The sequence below is a fragment of the Oncorhynchus keta genome, chromosome 17, assembly GCF_023373465.1.
Source record: "Oncorhynchus keta strain PuntledgeMale-10-30-2019 chromosome 17, Oket_V2, whole genome shotgun sequence".
Taxonomy (NCBI): domain Eukaryota; kingdom Metazoa; phylum Chordata; class Actinopteri; order Salmoniformes; family Salmonidae; genus Oncorhynchus; species Oncorhynchus keta.
This window is the reverse complement of record NC_068437.1, coordinates 52,419,209-52,435,955: the sequence shown is the minus strand read 5'-3', so window position 1 is coordinate 52,435,955 and position 16,747 is coordinate 52,419,209. Positions and strand designations below refer to the sequence as shown.

At 46.1% G+C, this 16,747-nt stretch overlaps 1 protein-coding gene across 2 annotated transcripts in view; it reads right to left on the bottom strand.

Moving 5' to 3' along the window:
- Window positions 1-1,052: 1,052 nt before the first annotated feature.
- LOC118396076 (filamin-C-like) overlaps window positions 1,053-16,747 on the bottom strand; it is a 52,563-nt gene continuing 36,868 nt past the window's right edge. For both annotated transcript variants that reach the window (XM_052466539.1, XM_052466540.1), the window contains 17 exons: window positions 16,457-16,553; window positions 16,105-16,245; window positions 15,761-15,889; window positions 14,934-15,107; window positions 14,170-14,331; window positions 13,762-13,965; window positions 13,331-13,483; window positions 12,576-12,698; window positions 11,272-11,535; window positions 10,710-10,982; window positions 9,839-9,976; window positions 7,303-7,418; window positions 5,935-6,067; window positions 5,454-5,630; window positions 4,260-4,478; window positions 2,004-2,219; window positions 1,053-1,798 (listed from right to left, as the gene is read on the bottom strand). In XM_052466539.1, coding sequence (XP_052322499.1) covers window positions 1,611-1,798; window positions 2,004-2,219; window positions 4,260-4,478; window positions 5,454-5,630; window positions 5,935-6,067; window positions 7,303-7,418; window positions 9,839-9,976; window positions 10,710-10,982; window positions 11,272-11,535; window positions 12,576-12,698; window positions 13,331-13,483; window positions 13,762-13,965; window positions 14,170-14,331; window positions 14,934-15,107; window positions 15,761-15,889; window positions 16,105-16,245; window positions 16,457-16,553 — 2,907 coding nt within the window. In that variant the 3' untranslated portion in view covers window positions 1,053-1,610. The remainder of the gene's footprint in view (window positions 1,799-2,003; window positions 2,220-4,259; window positions 4,479-5,453; window positions 5,631-5,934; window positions 6,068-7,302; window positions 7,419-9,838; window positions 9,977-10,709; window positions 10,983-11,271; window positions 11,536-12,575; window positions 12,699-13,330; window positions 13,484-13,761; window positions 13,966-14,169; window positions 14,332-14,933; window positions 15,108-15,760; window positions 15,890-16,104; window positions 16,246-16,456; window positions 16,554-16,747) is intronic.

Sequence of the window (16,747 nt, the reverse complement as noted above, 5' to 3'; positions counted from 1 at the left end):
CATCCCAGACCCTGTCTGTCAGTCTCTAAAACAGTTTGATGTTGCTGAGACTGGAGCCCCACCAGACCCTGTCTGTCAGTCTCTAAAACAGTTTGATGTTGCTGGGACTGGAGCCCTACCAGACCCTGTCTGTCAGTCTCTAAAACAGTTTGATGTTGCTGAGACTGGAGCCCTACCAGACCCTGTCTGTCAGTCTCTAAAACAGTTTGATGTTGCTGGGACTGGAGCCCCACCAGACCCTGTCTGTCAGTCTCTAAAACAGTTTGATGTTGCTGAGACTGGAGCCCTACCAGACCCAGTTTGATGTTGTCTGTCAGTCTCTAAAACAGTTTGATGTTGCTGGGACTGGAGCCCTACCAGACCCTGTCTGTCAGTCTCTAAAACAGTTTGATGTTGCTGAGACTGGAGCCCCACCAGACCCTGTCTGTCAGTCTCTAAAACAGTTTGATGTTGCTGGGATGGAGCCCTACCAGACCCTGTCTGTCAGTCTCTAAAACAGTTTGATGTTGTTGGGACTGGAGCCCCACCATACCCTGTCTGTCAGTCTCTAAAACAGTTTGATGTTGCTGGGACTGGAGCCCTACCAGACCCTGTCTGTCAGTCTCTAAAACAGTTTGATGTTGCTGGAAATAATCCTGGAACCCCTGCGGTTAGTGGGAATCCCGTCTCTTTTAAAAAGTGCTGGTTGCTCCACTCTAATCTTGAGGGCTGTTTCTTTAAAAAAAAGTTCATCCAATCCCCTTGGGCCCTTACATACCTAGACCAATCATAGGCTTCAATGTGCCACAGTTCACAGATGTATTTTTTTCAGTCCAGTTGATTCTCTTTTGTCCCGTTTAATATTTTGTAAATATTATAAGTACTTTTAACACCTATTTATAACACTCACAAAGCATTGGACATGTGTTTATTAATGCAATATGTAGAGTGTATATCATAGGAAGTGTTACCCTTGTATGTAGCCTACTGTAAACATTATCTTCATGTGAAATATGTTTTTCACCATATCCCAATCAAAAACAGTAAATAAACCCACTCGTATTCTGCCAAGGTAGCAGTTGAATATTTATTATTAGTTCTGCAAAGACTTACCAAGGAATTGGTTAATATAATAAAAATACCTTTTCAAATTTCTTTAAGCATACAAAATCATATAATATCACACTTTAATACTGTTTAAAAAGCAACTTATCTTATGTCCTAAACACTCACACAATAGTCCCTTTCTATTGGCGGGGATTGGATCTTGTACCAGTCAAAATACTCAGACCAACATCACATGACTTGGAGCATGTCTCCAGTACACATAGAGTTGTATAGAGGGCAGTCGCCTCTTTCCATCTCTATGACACCACACTGGTCACCTAGAACTTCGCTCTAAAACAGTAACAGAGTTAATACAACAAGCTTTTGGCACATTCTTTAAATTAAGGCTGAAATCTGATTTATTTTTTTTCCTTTATAGGCTAGAGGGAGAAAGAAAAAAATGTCCTTGTATTCTTTAGTGCACGTTGAGAGAGGCGGTTCTACAGCGGTCCACTGAGGAGTGCAGCGGTGCAGTGGAGCAGGGTGTGGTGGGGATCAGGGGTCGGGTGTTCGTTGACGTTAGTTCAAGGCACAGCAACGTTGAAGGGGCTGCCGGGGACACTATCGTCGCCCCACTTGACGATAACGATGTAGTTTCCCTTGTCTTTGACAGTGTAGGTGACGTTGTAGAGGCGGTTGCCCATGTGTTTGACGTACACCTCTTCACATGGGGTCGTGGGGCCGTGCACTCCCACCAGCAACATGTTAGAGCCTGGAGGACGGGAGATACAAGGTCACACATGGCATAGAAGGATGTGTGTGTGTGTGTGTGTGTGTGTGTGTGTGTGTGTGTGTGTGTGTGTGTGTGTGTGTGTGTGTGTGTGTGTGTGTGTGTGTGTGTGTGTGTGTGTGTGTGTGTGTGTGTGTGTGTGTGTGTGTGCGTGCGTGCGTGTGTGTGTGTAACCTATCCATCTCACCTGCTTTGCTGCAGTCTACATTGAAGATGTTCTTCTGTCCCACCAGAGCCTTAGAGAGCCCTGCGCCTCGACACACCACCTTGCTGGCATCTGAGGTCAGTTTGGATGAGGACGATAAGGAGCTGTACGCTCCGGCAACCTTGGAAGTCTTGGTGACCGTCTCTACCAGCACCGAGGACGTCTCGTGAAGGCTGTGACCACCGGACAGACGGGTACCTGAGAGAGGAGAGAGAGAGAGGAGACAGAGAGAGAGAGGAGACAGAGAGAGAGGAGACAGAGAGAGAGGAGACAGAGAGAGGAGAGACAGAGAGAGAGGAGACAGAGAGAGAGAGGAGACAGAGAGAGAGGAGACAGAGAGAGAGGAGACAGAGAGAGGAGAGACAGAGAGAGAGGAGACAGAGAGAGAGGAGACAGAGAGAGGAGACAGAGAGAGAGGAGACAGAGAGAGAGGAGACAGAGAGAGAGGAGACAGAGAGAGAGGAGACAGAGAGAGGAGAGACAGAGAGAGGAGAGACAGAGAGAGAGAGGAGACAGAGAGAGGAGAGACAGAGAGAGAGAGGAGACAGAGAGAGAGCGAGAGAGAGACAGAGAGAGAGGAGAGAGAGAGGAGAGAGAGAGGAGAGAGAGAGAGGAGACAGAGAGAGAAAGAGAGAGAGAAGAGAGAGAGAGAGAGAGAGAGAGAGAGAGAGAAAGAGAGAGAGAGAGAGAGAGAGAGAGAGAGAGAGAGAGAGAGAGAGAGAGAGAGAGAGAGAGAGAGAGAGAGAGAGAGAGAGAGAGAGAGAGAGAGAGAGAGAGAGAGGAGAGACAAGCAGACATGTTACAAAAGAACTGCAGTCACGACTCCAACCAGACATTACATAACCTAACACCTCCCCTCCTCGATACAGACACAAACACTAGACTAAAACACCATGGATGAGGGTTTCTTATGAGAGGTTGGGATGACGGACCCTGCTTAGAACAACACTGCTGTATCCTCCATCTTCATACAGCTAAGAGTGCTAAGTACTCTGGGATTATCTGTAACTTCACATCGAGCCAGTGTTTCTGAGACCAGCCTTCAGCCTTGTGCTCCATGACTACTAATTCTACAATCCCGATGAGAGTAAACAGATTTATATAACATTTATTATTTACGGTTACGTATTTATAACATCATTTCTAGGAACTTATAACTTTTCAGAGAGTGTCTCGTTTAGGGTTGCAAAGCTACCGGTAGTTTACCAAAGGTATCGAAATATTCAGTCATTTTGGTCATTAATGGAAAATGGCAATCTATAGGAACTTTGGTAATTTATACTTGAATAATAAATACATACAATTATTCATATAGTATTCTTCTTTTTTTTATATCCATATTGTCCTTGAGTTTCTAGTAGATAGACGATGGTAGATAGATGGTTCAAGAGAAAATAGCCTAATTAATGAAATACGTGTTTAATCAACAATGGCCTTATTTTCAATGAACTCATCCATCTATTGACTTTTTTTTATTTTCAATTAACTCATCCATCTATTGACTTGTTTTATTTTCAATTAACTCATCCATCTATTGACTTTTTTTATTTTCAATTAACTCATCCATCTATTGACTTTTTTATTTTCAAACAACTCATCCATCTATTGACTTTTTTTATTTTCAATTAACTCATCCATCTATTGACTTTTTTTATTTTCAATTAACTCATCCATCTATTGACTCTTTTTTTTATTTTCAATGAACTCATCCATCTATTGACTTTTTTCACAACTGCCACCGGTTGGACACCAAAACATTGACAACAAAAACACAATGACAATAGTCAAATAAATAAAAGTGTAAACAAATATACAGAGGATATTTCATGTCGAAACCCTCATTTTAAATAACAATGGTTTTCACTACGTTGATGGTTTATATTTAGGTTAATGTTTTACCGCTTTGTCATTAAATTGTTCATTAGAAAAATCATCTTATTTAACTACGTCATATATATTATAATGAGATAAAGCCAGAGATAATTACAGACAGTACCCAAAAGGGCCACTAGATGTCTAATGATGGACTACAGGAAATCCTTTAAAGATACCAACATTCTGATAGTTTACTAGTAAACGTAGAGAGCTTCCAGTAATATAGCCTACCTTTGCAACCCTAGTCTCGTTTCATAACCAAAACATCAAACATCCTTTTCATCAAGATCTGACACATGCCACACACACACACACACACACGTGCCACACACACACACACACACGTGTCACACACACACACACCTGTGACTCTGGCTTTGAAGGGGCTGCCCACTATGTGGTTGGGTCCTCCGTATTTGATGTTGATGAGATAGCTGCCGGGGGCCATAGGAGTGTAGATAACCTTGTAGCCATCGGGGCACTCAGAACAGTCCATCTTGACCTTAGAGGGGCCGTCAATGGTCACAGACAGGGCACCTGAACCCGCGTTACACGTGTTCACAACGAACTCAGAGGCCACGCCTAGAGAGAGAGAGAGAGAGGGGGAGACAGACAGGTAGTCAGGGGTATATGTACAGTATATGTCCAGTTATCCTAGATGCCGTCTCCTGCTGTTGTGACCAAGACATTGACCAAGGCATTGACCAAGACATTGACCAAGACATTGACCAAGGCATTGATCAAGGCATTGACCAAGGCATTGACCAAGGCATTGACCAAGGCATTGACCAAGGCATTGACCAAGACATTGACCAAGGCATTGACCAAGACATTGACCAAGGCATTGACCAAGACATTTACCAAGGCATTGACCAAGACATTGACCAAGGCATTGACCAAGGCATTGACCAAGGCATTGACCAAGACATTTACCAAGGCATTGACCAAGGCATTGACCAAGACATTGACCAAGGCATTGACCAAGGCATTGACCAAGGCATTGACCAAGGCATTGATCAAGGCATTGACAAAGGCATTGACCAAGGCATTGACCAAGACATTGACCAAGGCATTGACCAAGGCATTGACAAAGGCATTGACCAAGGCATTGACCAAGACATTGACCAAGGCATTGACCAAGGCATCGACCAAGGCATCGACAAAGGCATTGACCAAGGCATTGACCAAGGCATTGACCAAGACATTGACAAAGGCATTGACCAAGGCATTGACCAAGGCATTGACCAAGGCATCGACCAAGGCATTGACCAAGGCATTGACCAAGACATTGACCAAGGCATTGACCAAGGCATTGACCAAGGCATTGACCAAGGCATTGACCAAGGCATTGACCAAGACATTGACCAAGGCATTGACCAAGACATTGACCAAGGCCCCCCCACAGGATCCATCCCTCCTTCAAAAGGGGAAACCTAAACTGCACCGTGGTTGACGCTTCCAACCCCCCTTCTTGTTATTTGAGAGTACAACATTTGTTGAAAGTAGGGGGTTTCCTCTGTAACGCTGGAGTCAGAAGAGATAAGGAGGAGTGTGTACCTGTAGATCCTCCCTCCAGGCCAGGCCCGTATGCTGTCACCATGCCTGGGTCTCCAGCCTGTCCTGCCTCCCCAACCCGCACGTTGAACGGGCTCCCGGGGATGTGACTGCCGTTGAACTTGACGTCAATGGAGTGCACGCCGTTCTCACGTGGAATGAAGCGGATCGCGTTCTTGTCTGGAGATAAGAGTAGAGAGTTATAAGAATAGGAGAGGAGAGGAGAGGAGAGGGGAGGAAAGGAGAGGAGAGGGGAGGAGAGGAGAGGAGGAGGAGAGGAGAGGAGAGGAGGAGAGGAGGAGGAGAGGAGAGGGAGGAGAGGGAGGAGGAGGAGGAGAGAGGGGAGGAGAGGAGGAGAGGAGAGGAGAGGAGAGGAGAGGAGAGGAGAGGAGAGGAGGAGAGGAGAGGAGAGGAGAGGAGAGGAGAGCTAACTCTATTTTTCTATGGACTGGTATGATGTGTATTAAAGTCAGGGTTATCTTACCACTGTCCAGTTCGGTGACGTAACACTCCTCAGCTGAGCCAGATGGGGTGTGGACCTTAGCATCGACCACGCCCCTCGCCCCGTTACGCTGCACAGCGAACGACGCTTCCTGATTCACCTTCAGATCCTTCTCCTGGGGGGAAGGAGAAGAGGAGAGAGAGAGAGAGAGAGAGAGAGAGAGAGAGAGAGAGAGAGAGAGAGAGAGAGAGAGAGAGAGAGAGACAGGGTCAGGACCTGTGAGTGTATATGTGTCTTCTGCAAGAGCCAATGTGTGTGAGACAGTGACTCATCTTGTATATATATATATATATATATATATATATATATATATATATATATATATATGAAACAAGAGTAAGGAGAGCGATATCTGAGGATGAGAGTATTTAAGGGAGGAGGTGTTTATGTGTGTCCCTGTGGCCAGTTGTCAAATAGCTAGACCCCACGATGACCCCATGATGACCCCATAATTGGAGAAGGGACAGCTGATCCCTCTCACTCACCACTAAACAACACAACAATATTGTCTTGGTTACCTACAAGCCTCTGGCTTCACTTCTAAGGACAAATAAATCTATGGGACAAGCCTGACCAACAAACAACTATTGTTATTGGTAATTCTTTCTCGATTTCTCCATTGAGGCTTATATCAAATGTATGTATAAATGTATTTGCATTTCATGACATGGGAAAGTTATGCTGCTTTAAAAGTTGATAAACTTGTTATACCACTTAAGAGACAATTATAACAAAATGAAAATTTGAAAGATTTTGATGAGATGTTCACACTTCCTAGAGAGCTCTTCCTTGTTCACGACCATTCAGCATTTATTTATTTTATCTTTATTTTCCTAGGCAAGTCAGTTTAGAACAAATTCTTATTTTCAATGACAGCCTAGGAACAGTGGGTTAACTGCCTGTTCAGGGGCAGAACGACCGATTTGTACCTTGTCAGCTTGGGGGTTTGAACTTGCAACCTTTCGGTTACTAGTCCAACGCTCTAACCACTAGGCTACGCTGCCGCATAGCTCACACCCTCTTGAACATTTTGAATTCATATTAACAGATCCCACACTAGTTTGTAATTATGGCACATGAAAGTTCACATGTTCAAAAAAGCATTACCATTAAAAAATAATAATAATAATCATTTAAACGGCGCAACTGTGAAGTAGGAACTGGCGTCAAATGCCTCAGATCCTGTAGCCGGTCACAAATGATGGCCTTCTAACAAAGACATGTAATTCAGTGTGTGTGTGTGTGTGTGTGTGTGTGTGTGTGTGTGTGTGTGTGTGTGTGTGTGTGTGTGTGTGTGTGTGTGTGTGTGTGTGTGTGTGTGTGTGTGTGTGTGTGCGCGTGTGTTCCTACCTGCAGGCTGGTGACAGTGAGTCTGCGTGCCTCGTCAGACAGCGTTGCTATGGGAACGATGAAGGGGCTGTCGGGGATGTGCTCGTTGTTGAACTTGATAGACACTTCATAGTCACCTGAGGAGACAAACACAGAGAGGAACCGGCGGTTAGATACCAGAATAACAGTACGATCAGATGATTCTCATGTAGGGAGTAGGGAAGGAGATGGACATGGTGTACAGTGCCTTGCAAAAGTATTCTTCTTCTTTGCCATTTTCCTATTTTGTTGCATTACAACCTGTAATTTAAATACATTTTTATTTGGATTTCCTGTCATGGACATACACAAAATAGGCCAAATTGGTGAAATTAAATGTAAAAAAAAAAAAATGTAAAATGGAACAGTGATGCGTGCATATGATGTATTCACCCCCTTTGCTATGAAGCCCCTAAATAAGATCTGGTGCAACCAATTACCCTCAGAAGTCATATAATTAGTTAAATAAAGTCCACCTGTGTGCAATCTAAGTGTCACATGATCTGTCACATGATCTCAGTATATATACACCTGTTCTGAAAGGCCCCAGAGTCTGCAACACCATTAAGCAAGGGGCACCATGAAGACCACGGAGCTCTCCAAACAGGTCAGGGACAAAGTTGTGGAGAAGTACAGATCAGGGTTGGGTTATAAAAAAACATCTTTGAACATCCCACGGAGCTCCACTAAATCCATTATTAAAAAATGGAAAGAATATGGCACCACAACAAACCTGCCAACAGAGGGCCACCCACCAAAACTCACAGACCTGACAAGGAGGGCCTGTCAACCAAAACTCACAGACCTGACAAGGAGGGCCTGTCAACCAAAACTCACAGACCTGACAAGGAGGGCCTGTCAACCAAAACTCACAGACCTGACAAGGAGGGCCTGTCAACCAAAACTCACAGACCTGACAAGGAGGGCCTGTCAACCAAAACTCACTGACCTGACAAGGAGGGCCTGTCAACCAAAACTCACTGACCTGACAAGGAGGGCCTGTCAACCAAAACTCACTGACCTGACAAGGAGGGCCTGTCAACCAAAACTCACTGACCTGACAAGGAGGGCCTGTCAACCAAAACTCACTGACCTGACAAGGAGGGCCTGTCAACCAAAACTCACTGACCTGACAAGGAGGGCCTGTCAACCAAAACTCACAGACCTGACAAGGAGGGCCTGTCAACCAAAACTCACTGACCTGACAAGGAGGGCCTTAATCAGTGAGGCAACAAAGAGACCAAAGTTAACCTTGAATGAGCTGCAAAGCTCCACAGGGGAGATTGGAGTATTTGTCCATAGAACCACTTTAAGTCATACTCTCCACAGAGCTGGGCTTTACTGAAGAGTGGACAGAAAAAAAGCAATTGTTTAAAGAAAAAAATAAGCAAACACGTTTGGTGTTCGCCAAAAGGCATGTGGGAGACTCCCCAAACATATGGAAGAAGGTACTCTGGTCTGATGAGACTAAAATTTAGCTTTTTGGCCATCAAGGAAAACGCTATGTCTGGCGCAAACCCAACACCTCTCATCACCCCGAGAATACCATGATGGTGGCAGCATCATGCTGTGGGGATGTTTTTCATCAGCGGGGACTGGTAAAACTGGTCAGATTTGAAGGAATGATGGCTGAAGCTAAATACAGGGAAATTGTTGAGGGGAACCTGTTTCAGTCTTCCAGAGATTTGAGACTGGGACGGAGGTTCACCTTCCAGCAGGACAATGACCCTAAGCATACTGCTAAAGCAACACTAGTGGTTTAAGTTGAACATTTAAATGTCTTGGAATGGCCTAGTCAAAGCTCAGGCCTCAATCCAATTGAGAATCTGTGGTATGACTTAAAGATCGCTGTACACCAGCGGAACCCATCCAACTTGAAGGAGCTGGAGCAGTTTTGCCTTAAAGAATGGGCAAAAAACCCAGTGGCTAGATGTGCCAAGCTTATAGAGACATATCCCAAGAGACTTGCAGCTGTCATTTCTGCAAAAGGTGGCTCTGCAAAGTACTGACATTCTGGGGGTGAATAGTTATGCACGCTCAAGTTCTGTTTTTTCGTCTTATTTTTTTTTTGTTTCACAATAACAAATATTCTGCATCTTCAAAGTGGTAGGCCTGTTGTGTTTTTAGGCTGTAAGGCAACAAAATAGGAAAAATGCCAACGGGGATGAATACTGTCGCAAGCCACTGTAAATAACAGTTAGTCCTTGGAGCTAGATGGGGTTAGATGGGGCTACATGGGGCTAGATGACAGAGAGAGATGACAGAGCGAGAGAGATGAGAGTGAGGGAGGGAGAGACCGATGGGGCTAGATATGGTTAGGTGGGGCTAGATGACAGAGAGAGATGACAGAGAGAGAGAGAGAGAGACATGAGAGAGAGGGAGGGAGAGACCGATGGGGCTAGATTAGGTTAGGTGGGGCTAGATGGGGCTAGATGACAGAGTGAGAGAGAGAGAGACATGAGAGAGAGGGAGGGAGAGACCGATGGGGCTAGATTAGGTTAGGTGGGTACTATCTCACCTGGCTCCTGAACGATGTAGGCCACCCCACAGGATCCATCCTTCCTGTCTTCAAATGAGATCTCAGCCTTACTGGGCCCCTCTACAGCGATGGACAGGCCTCCTGCACCAGCCTCACGCGTCCAGATACTGAACTCAGCTACGGAGAGAATGAGAGAGGGAGGGAGAGAGAACGAGAGAGGGAGGGAGGGAGAGAGAACAAGAGAGGGAGGGAGAGAGAATGAGAGAGAACGAGAGAGAACGAGAGAGAACGAGAGAGAGAGAGAGAGAGAACGAGAGAGGGAGAGAGAGAGAACGAGAGAGGGAGAGAGAACGAGAGAGGGAGGGAGAGAGTAAGAGAGAGGGAGGGAGAGAGAGGGAGGGAGAGAGGGAGGGAGGGAGAGAGTAAGAGAGAGGGAGGGAGAGAGAACGAGAGAGGGAGGGAGAGAGAACGAGAGAGGGAGGGAGAGAGAGAGAGAGAGGGAGAGAGAACGAGAGAGGGAGGGAGAGAGAGAACGAGAGAGGGAGGGAGAGAGAGAGAACGAGAGAGGGAGGGAGAGAGAACGAGAGAGAGAGGGAGAGAGAACGAGAGAGAGAGGGAGAGAGAACGAGAGAGAGAGGGAGAGAGAACGAGAGAGGGAGGGAGAGAGAACGAGAGAGGGAAAGGGAAGAGAGAGGAGACACACAGACATGTTAAAACCTGGTTCAACTAAAGTAGATAACACATTCAACTAAAGCAAAGGGGGAAAAATCACTTGTTGAAAGTTAAACATTCTTCAAAATAGCTGCTATCTGCAAAATGACTGTTGGTACGACTAAAGGAAAAGACAGGTTCATCAATTAACTGGTGGGTGTTTTCAGCGAGACACAGGCGGTCAGGTCAAACTACTCACTTGGTACTCCTGCCACTCCTCTCTCCAGCCCAGTGCCTCCGGCCCGGACCTTGTGGGACCCTCCTTCTCCCATGGGCCCAACAGTGAACTGGAAGGGACTTCCAGGGACATGCTGACCGCTGTACTTCACGTTGACCGTGTGGGCCCCCATCTCCTGGGGTACGAAGCGGACGCTGTAGGTGCTATCCCCTCCATCTACGATCTCTGCCTGTTCTGTTTTACCCCCGGGGCTGGTCACCTGGGCTGTCATACTACCCTGGGTAACTGTCTCACCTGGGGGAGAGTGGAGGGAGGAGGGGAAGTGGAAGAGTGGTGTCAGACTGGCTGGAAGGCGTGTTGTTTTTCCATCTACAATGCTACATTTTTACTCTTATCCAGAGCGACTTACAATCCATACATTCAACAAAAGTAAGTAAAACAATTCTATATCGATCATGATCATTGTAAAGTAAAACCTTCTCGAAACGAGCTGCTGCTGTACCGAGATCAGTGATATTGAGAGTAAAGAAGAACAAGTGCAACAGAAAAGTGTTAGTCGTGTTATTTCTTCCTTTATTCTCACCAGGTGTTGGTGTGGCTGTAGCGGGTATACCAGCGAAGCTAGCCAGACTCTCTCTGCCCAGGAAGTCTCCAAACACATCTCTGAAGGGACTGCCTCCTCCTGCTCCTCCCATCTGGGTGCTCTCCTCTACCCTCACCTCCCTCTTCGTCTCTCCGCCCCTCATCTTGCTGATCTCCGTGCGCTCTGTGCGCGTGTACGTGTGGCTGCTGCGTGTGAACGTACGAGTCATCCTCTCCTGGGCTGACACCATCTGGAACCAGTTTCCTATTGGTGGAGAGAGAGCAGGGAGGGTAAGTGTTTGGTTTAGTCTTAGACACAAACAATACTTGAAGACTCATGCTAGCTAACTTAGCTTTTAAGCTAGCTAGCTAGTTTGTAACTGTATGGAAGAAGCTAGCTAACTCGTAGCTGTATGGAAGAAGCTAGCTAACTCGTAGCTGTAAGGGAAGAAGCTAGCTAACTCGTAGCTGTATGAAAGAAGCTAGCTAACTCGTAGCTGTAAGGGAAGAAGCTAGCTAACTCGTAGCTGTATGGAAGAAGCTAGCTAACTCGTAGCTGTATGAAAGAAGCTAGCTAACGTGTAGCTGTATGGAAGAAGCTAGCTAACTCGTAGCTGTATGAAAGAAGCTAGCTAACTCGTAGCTGTAAGGGAAGAAGCTAGCTAACTCGTAGCTGTATGGAAGAAGCTAGCTAACTCGTAGCTGTATGAAAGAAGCTAGCTAACGTGTAGCTGTATGGAAGAAGCTAGCTAACTCGTAGCTGTATGGAAGTTGATCGAAAGTTGATAGGATTAACAACCACCATTGCTGTCATTCTATAGATGATATCAACACAGCAATGTGGGGTACGTCAGCGCTATGACAGCACCATGACAGCACCATGACAGCACCATGACAGCGCCATGACAGCACCATGACAGCGCCATGACAGCACCATGACACCATGACAGCTCCAGCAGCACCATGACAGCACCATGACAGCGCCATGACAGCACCATGACAGCACCATGACAGCGCCATGACAGCACCATGACAGCGCCATGACAGCACCATGACAGCACCATGACAGCACCATGACAGACAGCACCATGACAGCACCATGACAGCACCATGACAGCACCATGACAGCACCATGACAGACAGCACCATGCACCATGACAGCACCATGACAGCACCATGACAGCACCATGACAGACAGCACCATGACAGCGCCATGACAGCACCATGACAGCACCATGACAGCACCATGACAGACAGCACCATGACTGTCATATCACAGTGTGATCATGTTTAGGCTGTGCTCACCAGGGATTTTCAGGTTGAGGCCACAGGCGCTGCCGACAGAGGCGATGGAAGGGGCTGTTCTCTTCCTGGTGATGCTCTCCTTCATTCTTCCTTCTCCTGTTACCTTCACCGTGAAAGGACTTCCTGTAGGAGCAGAGGAGCAGCCAATCAGAGGTCAGAGAGTAGGCTTGGGCGTTTATACCGTATACCGGGGTATTTAGAAATACCGACAGTATGGTTTTCTATAATGTTAAATACAGTGTATGTGGGGGTGCCTGCTAAGTTAAGGAAAGCTATAAGAAATCTAAGATGTGTCAAATGATATCCAGCTCAGTGGTATCCAACTATGCATGTGGTTTGCTAAATTGCTAGCTAAGTGTCGAGATGTCAAGATCAAGCTTCTTGGTTACAGCAGAGATGTTCAATCCCCTTCTGGATCAAGAGCCCTGTTGCCTAAATTGTTTTTTGCTTAAAAAACAAATAGCACTTCCGGTATAAAACTGTATACCCCCGATATGGTACAGAAACAATATGACGGTATGAACATTTGGATAATCAGAGAGGTCAGAGAGGTCAGGGAGTAGTGTATCAGCCAATGAGAGAGGTCTTAAACCGGAATAGCCCTCTCAATCGTGCAGAAAATAAATTCACAGGTAACAGTGAGTGACAATACTGTTCTATAATGAAATACAGCCTCACATAAACCAAGTTAATTCACTGATAAAAGTCATATTTCCATATATAGAAGATTGAAGTGAGACAGTAAAGCTACTAACCGGGGATGTGCTTATCAGAGAACTTGATGTTGATAATGTAGTTGCCTGGCTCTGTGGGGCAGTAACTGACTCTGCAAGTCCCATCCTCCACATCCTCACAGTTTATGTCCACTTTACTCGGGCCCTCGATAGACAATCCCAGACCACCATAACCTGAGAGAAAGAGGGGAGGGAAGGGGGGGGGGACGGAGAGAGACAGGGGAAGAGAGAGAGAGATGGGAGGGAAAGAGAGAGAGAGATGAGGAAGAAAGAGAGAGATAGAATGGAGAGATTGGAGAGGGCGAGAGAGCAAGAGATAGTAAGAGAGAGAGAGAGAGACCGAGGTAAGGTATGGTAGGACAGGAGTTAGAGCATTTTATCTTGACCTAGTATCAGTATAATACGCCCTCACGGTGGGCTAAAAGATAATAAACAATGTTCCTTAGTCTTACCTGCATTCCTAGTGTCCACGAAGAACTCAGCCATTTCAAAGGTGTGTGCCTCCACCAGTCCTTTACCGAAGGCCTTGACCCGGCTGGCCTCGCCAATCTCTGACTGGCCAACCTGGATCTTGAAGGGGCTGTTGGTCACGTGCTTACCCCCCTTCTTCACGCTCACCTCGTGCTCTCCCACCTCCTTAGGGGTAAAGGAGATTCCTGTGTACAGAGGGATGGAAGACACGAGTGAATCATCTGGGTCCAATACAAACTACTAGAGATGGCCAGACTGAAATAATGAAGAGAAATGGAATAAATCAGTTTGCATCCAACCTACTTCAGTTGCTAAGGCAACCAAACGATGTATTCTACACCAATGGCCCAAAATATCTTTGTACTTCTCAGGCCAGGCTAGTGTCTCACCGATGTGTCTGTTGGGCAGTCTCTTGAGCAGACAGGGCTCCTCGTTTCCTGATGGAGCTCTGATGCTCGCTGTCAGCAGGCTCAGGTCAGACTCTGTGATCTTCAGGGATAGATCTGCTGCTGTTCCCACGTTGAGCAGGGACGTCCTGATAGAGTCATCACCTGGACACAGAGAGGGGAAATAAAACATTTAGTAAACCATTATGAGAGAGAGAGAGAGAGAGAGAGAGAGAGAGAGAGAGAGAGAGAGAGAGAGAGAGAGAGAGAGAGAGAGAGAGAGAGAGAGAGAGAGAGAGAGAGAGAGAGAGAGAGAGAGAGAGAGAGAGAGAGAGAGAGAGAGAGAGAGAGAGAGAGAGAGAGAGAGAGAGAGAGAGAGAGAGAGAGAGAGAGGCAGGTATCCTAGTGGTTAGAGCGTTTGGGCCAGGAACTGAAAGGTTGCTGGATCGAACCCCTGAGCTGACAAGATAAAAATCTGTCGTTCTGCCCTGAACAAGGCAGCTTGTTCCCCGGGAGGACGTTATTGGAATTTGTTCTTAACTGACTTGCCTGGTTAAATAAAAAAAAATGTTTATTGACCATTACGAAACCATATAATACACAATTGATGAACCATTTCAATGGCGTTCACCCACTGTGCTCTGAACGCTAGCCGTTGTATTTGGACCAATGTAAATTATCATATGATCTGTCAAATTCTAAGAGGTCATACGAGGCTCTTCACCAACCAAACACTGTCTCCAGTTATTTCAGTCCAATGTATTCACCTGTGATCTTAGCAGTGAAGGGACTGCCAGGGATGTGCTTGTTGTCAAACTTGACAATGATGTTGTAGTCTCCTGGTGAGGTGGGCAGGTAGGACACAGTACAGGTACCGTCTTTATTGTCTTTACAGCTGATCTCTGCCTTAGAGGGACCTTCCACAGCCAGGGACAGACCACCTGGGAGAGGGAGAGAGACAGAGAGAGAGAGAGAGAGAGACAGAGAGAGAGAGAGAGAGAGACAGAGAGAGAGAGAGAGAGAGAGAGAGAGAGAGAGAGAGAGAGACAGAGAGAGAGAGAGAGAGAGAGAGAGAGAGAGAGAGAGACAGAGAGAGAGAGAGACAAAGAGAGAGAGACAAAGAGAGAGAGACAAAGAGAGAGAGAGAGAGAGAGAGAGAGAGAGAGAGAGAGAGAGAGAGAGAGAGAGAGAGAAAGAGAGAGAGAGAGAGAGAGAGAGAGAGAGAGAGAGAGAGAGAGAGCGAGAGAGAGAGAGACAGAAGAGAGAGAGAGAGAGAGAGAGAGAGAGAGAGAGAGAGAGAGAGAGAGAGAGAGAGAGAGAGAGAGAGAGAGAGAGAGAGAGAGAGAGAGAGAGAGAGAGAGAGAGAGAGAGAGAGAGAGGGGGTTAGCTTCTGTTCAGCCTGAATTCAACAATTCAAACCTATTCCTCAGCCATAAAAATTATTTTTAGAGGTGAAGTAAACCGGTTTTCTTTTCAGAAAATGTAACCTTTTTAGAGGGGTTTTACTGAACTGTCTACACCAAATATACACGGCAAATAAGTTCTGCTATTATTGTGAATATCATCTTCGTAGAAGGGTAAGAAAATGTAGTACCTTCTCCAGCGTTCTTGGTGACGACGGTAAAGGTGGCGGGTTTGTTGACGGTGCCATGACACAACCCAGGCCCATACGCTGTCACCAGACCACTGTTTATAGCATCGACATAGAACTGGAGGGGACTTCCTGTAGGGGAGAGTTCATGGAGGGATGGGCCATCACAAAATATTTCAATCAATGTTTATTTCAAATGAATATATGTAAATATGCCTGTTGAAAAATATATATATATATATAAATAAGAAAGTCTCTTAATTCAGCAGAACTGCATGCATTGAGCCCTGGTTTAGTTTGAAGAAAGGCTACGACAAGGTGTTTTCTCCTCTGGTTATGAGTCGTACCTGGGATGTGGTTTCCTTCATACTTGATGTCCATCTCATGCAGACCCTTCTCAGTAGGGTTGAACTTGACTGTGATGGTCCCATCCTTGTTGTCTGTGATATGGGGACGGGCCGTCTTCCCGGAGGGCATACGCACCTCACCTGGGAGAGATACAAATTATATTTCATGAGTGTGTGTGTGTGTTTGCGTGCGTGTGTGTGTGTGTGCGTGTGTGTTTGCGTGCGTGCGTGTGTGTGTGTTTGCGTGTGTGCGTGTTTGTGTGTGTGCGTGCGTGCGTGTGTGCGTGCGTGCGTGTGTGTGTGCGTGCGTGCGTGTGCTATTGATTGTCAGTACAGAATAAAGTCCATGTACCTGTGATCGGTCCCTGCTGAGCGGAGAACGGGATGACCAAGTTAAGAGGTCTGAACTGATCCATACCATCGCTAGGGACAACAGGCTCCTTGGTGGCCTATTGGGGGGGGAAGAGAGAAATACAGTCAGCATACTGAATCTACTGTAAGTAGTTACTGTATTTCTAGCTGTAGCTGCAGACATTCAACTATTTTACAGTAACTACATGTAAATGATTCATTATTGTCCGGTATATAATTCTGTTATCTACTGTTGTATTGATTATTGATGATGTGTAATACATCTATTTGG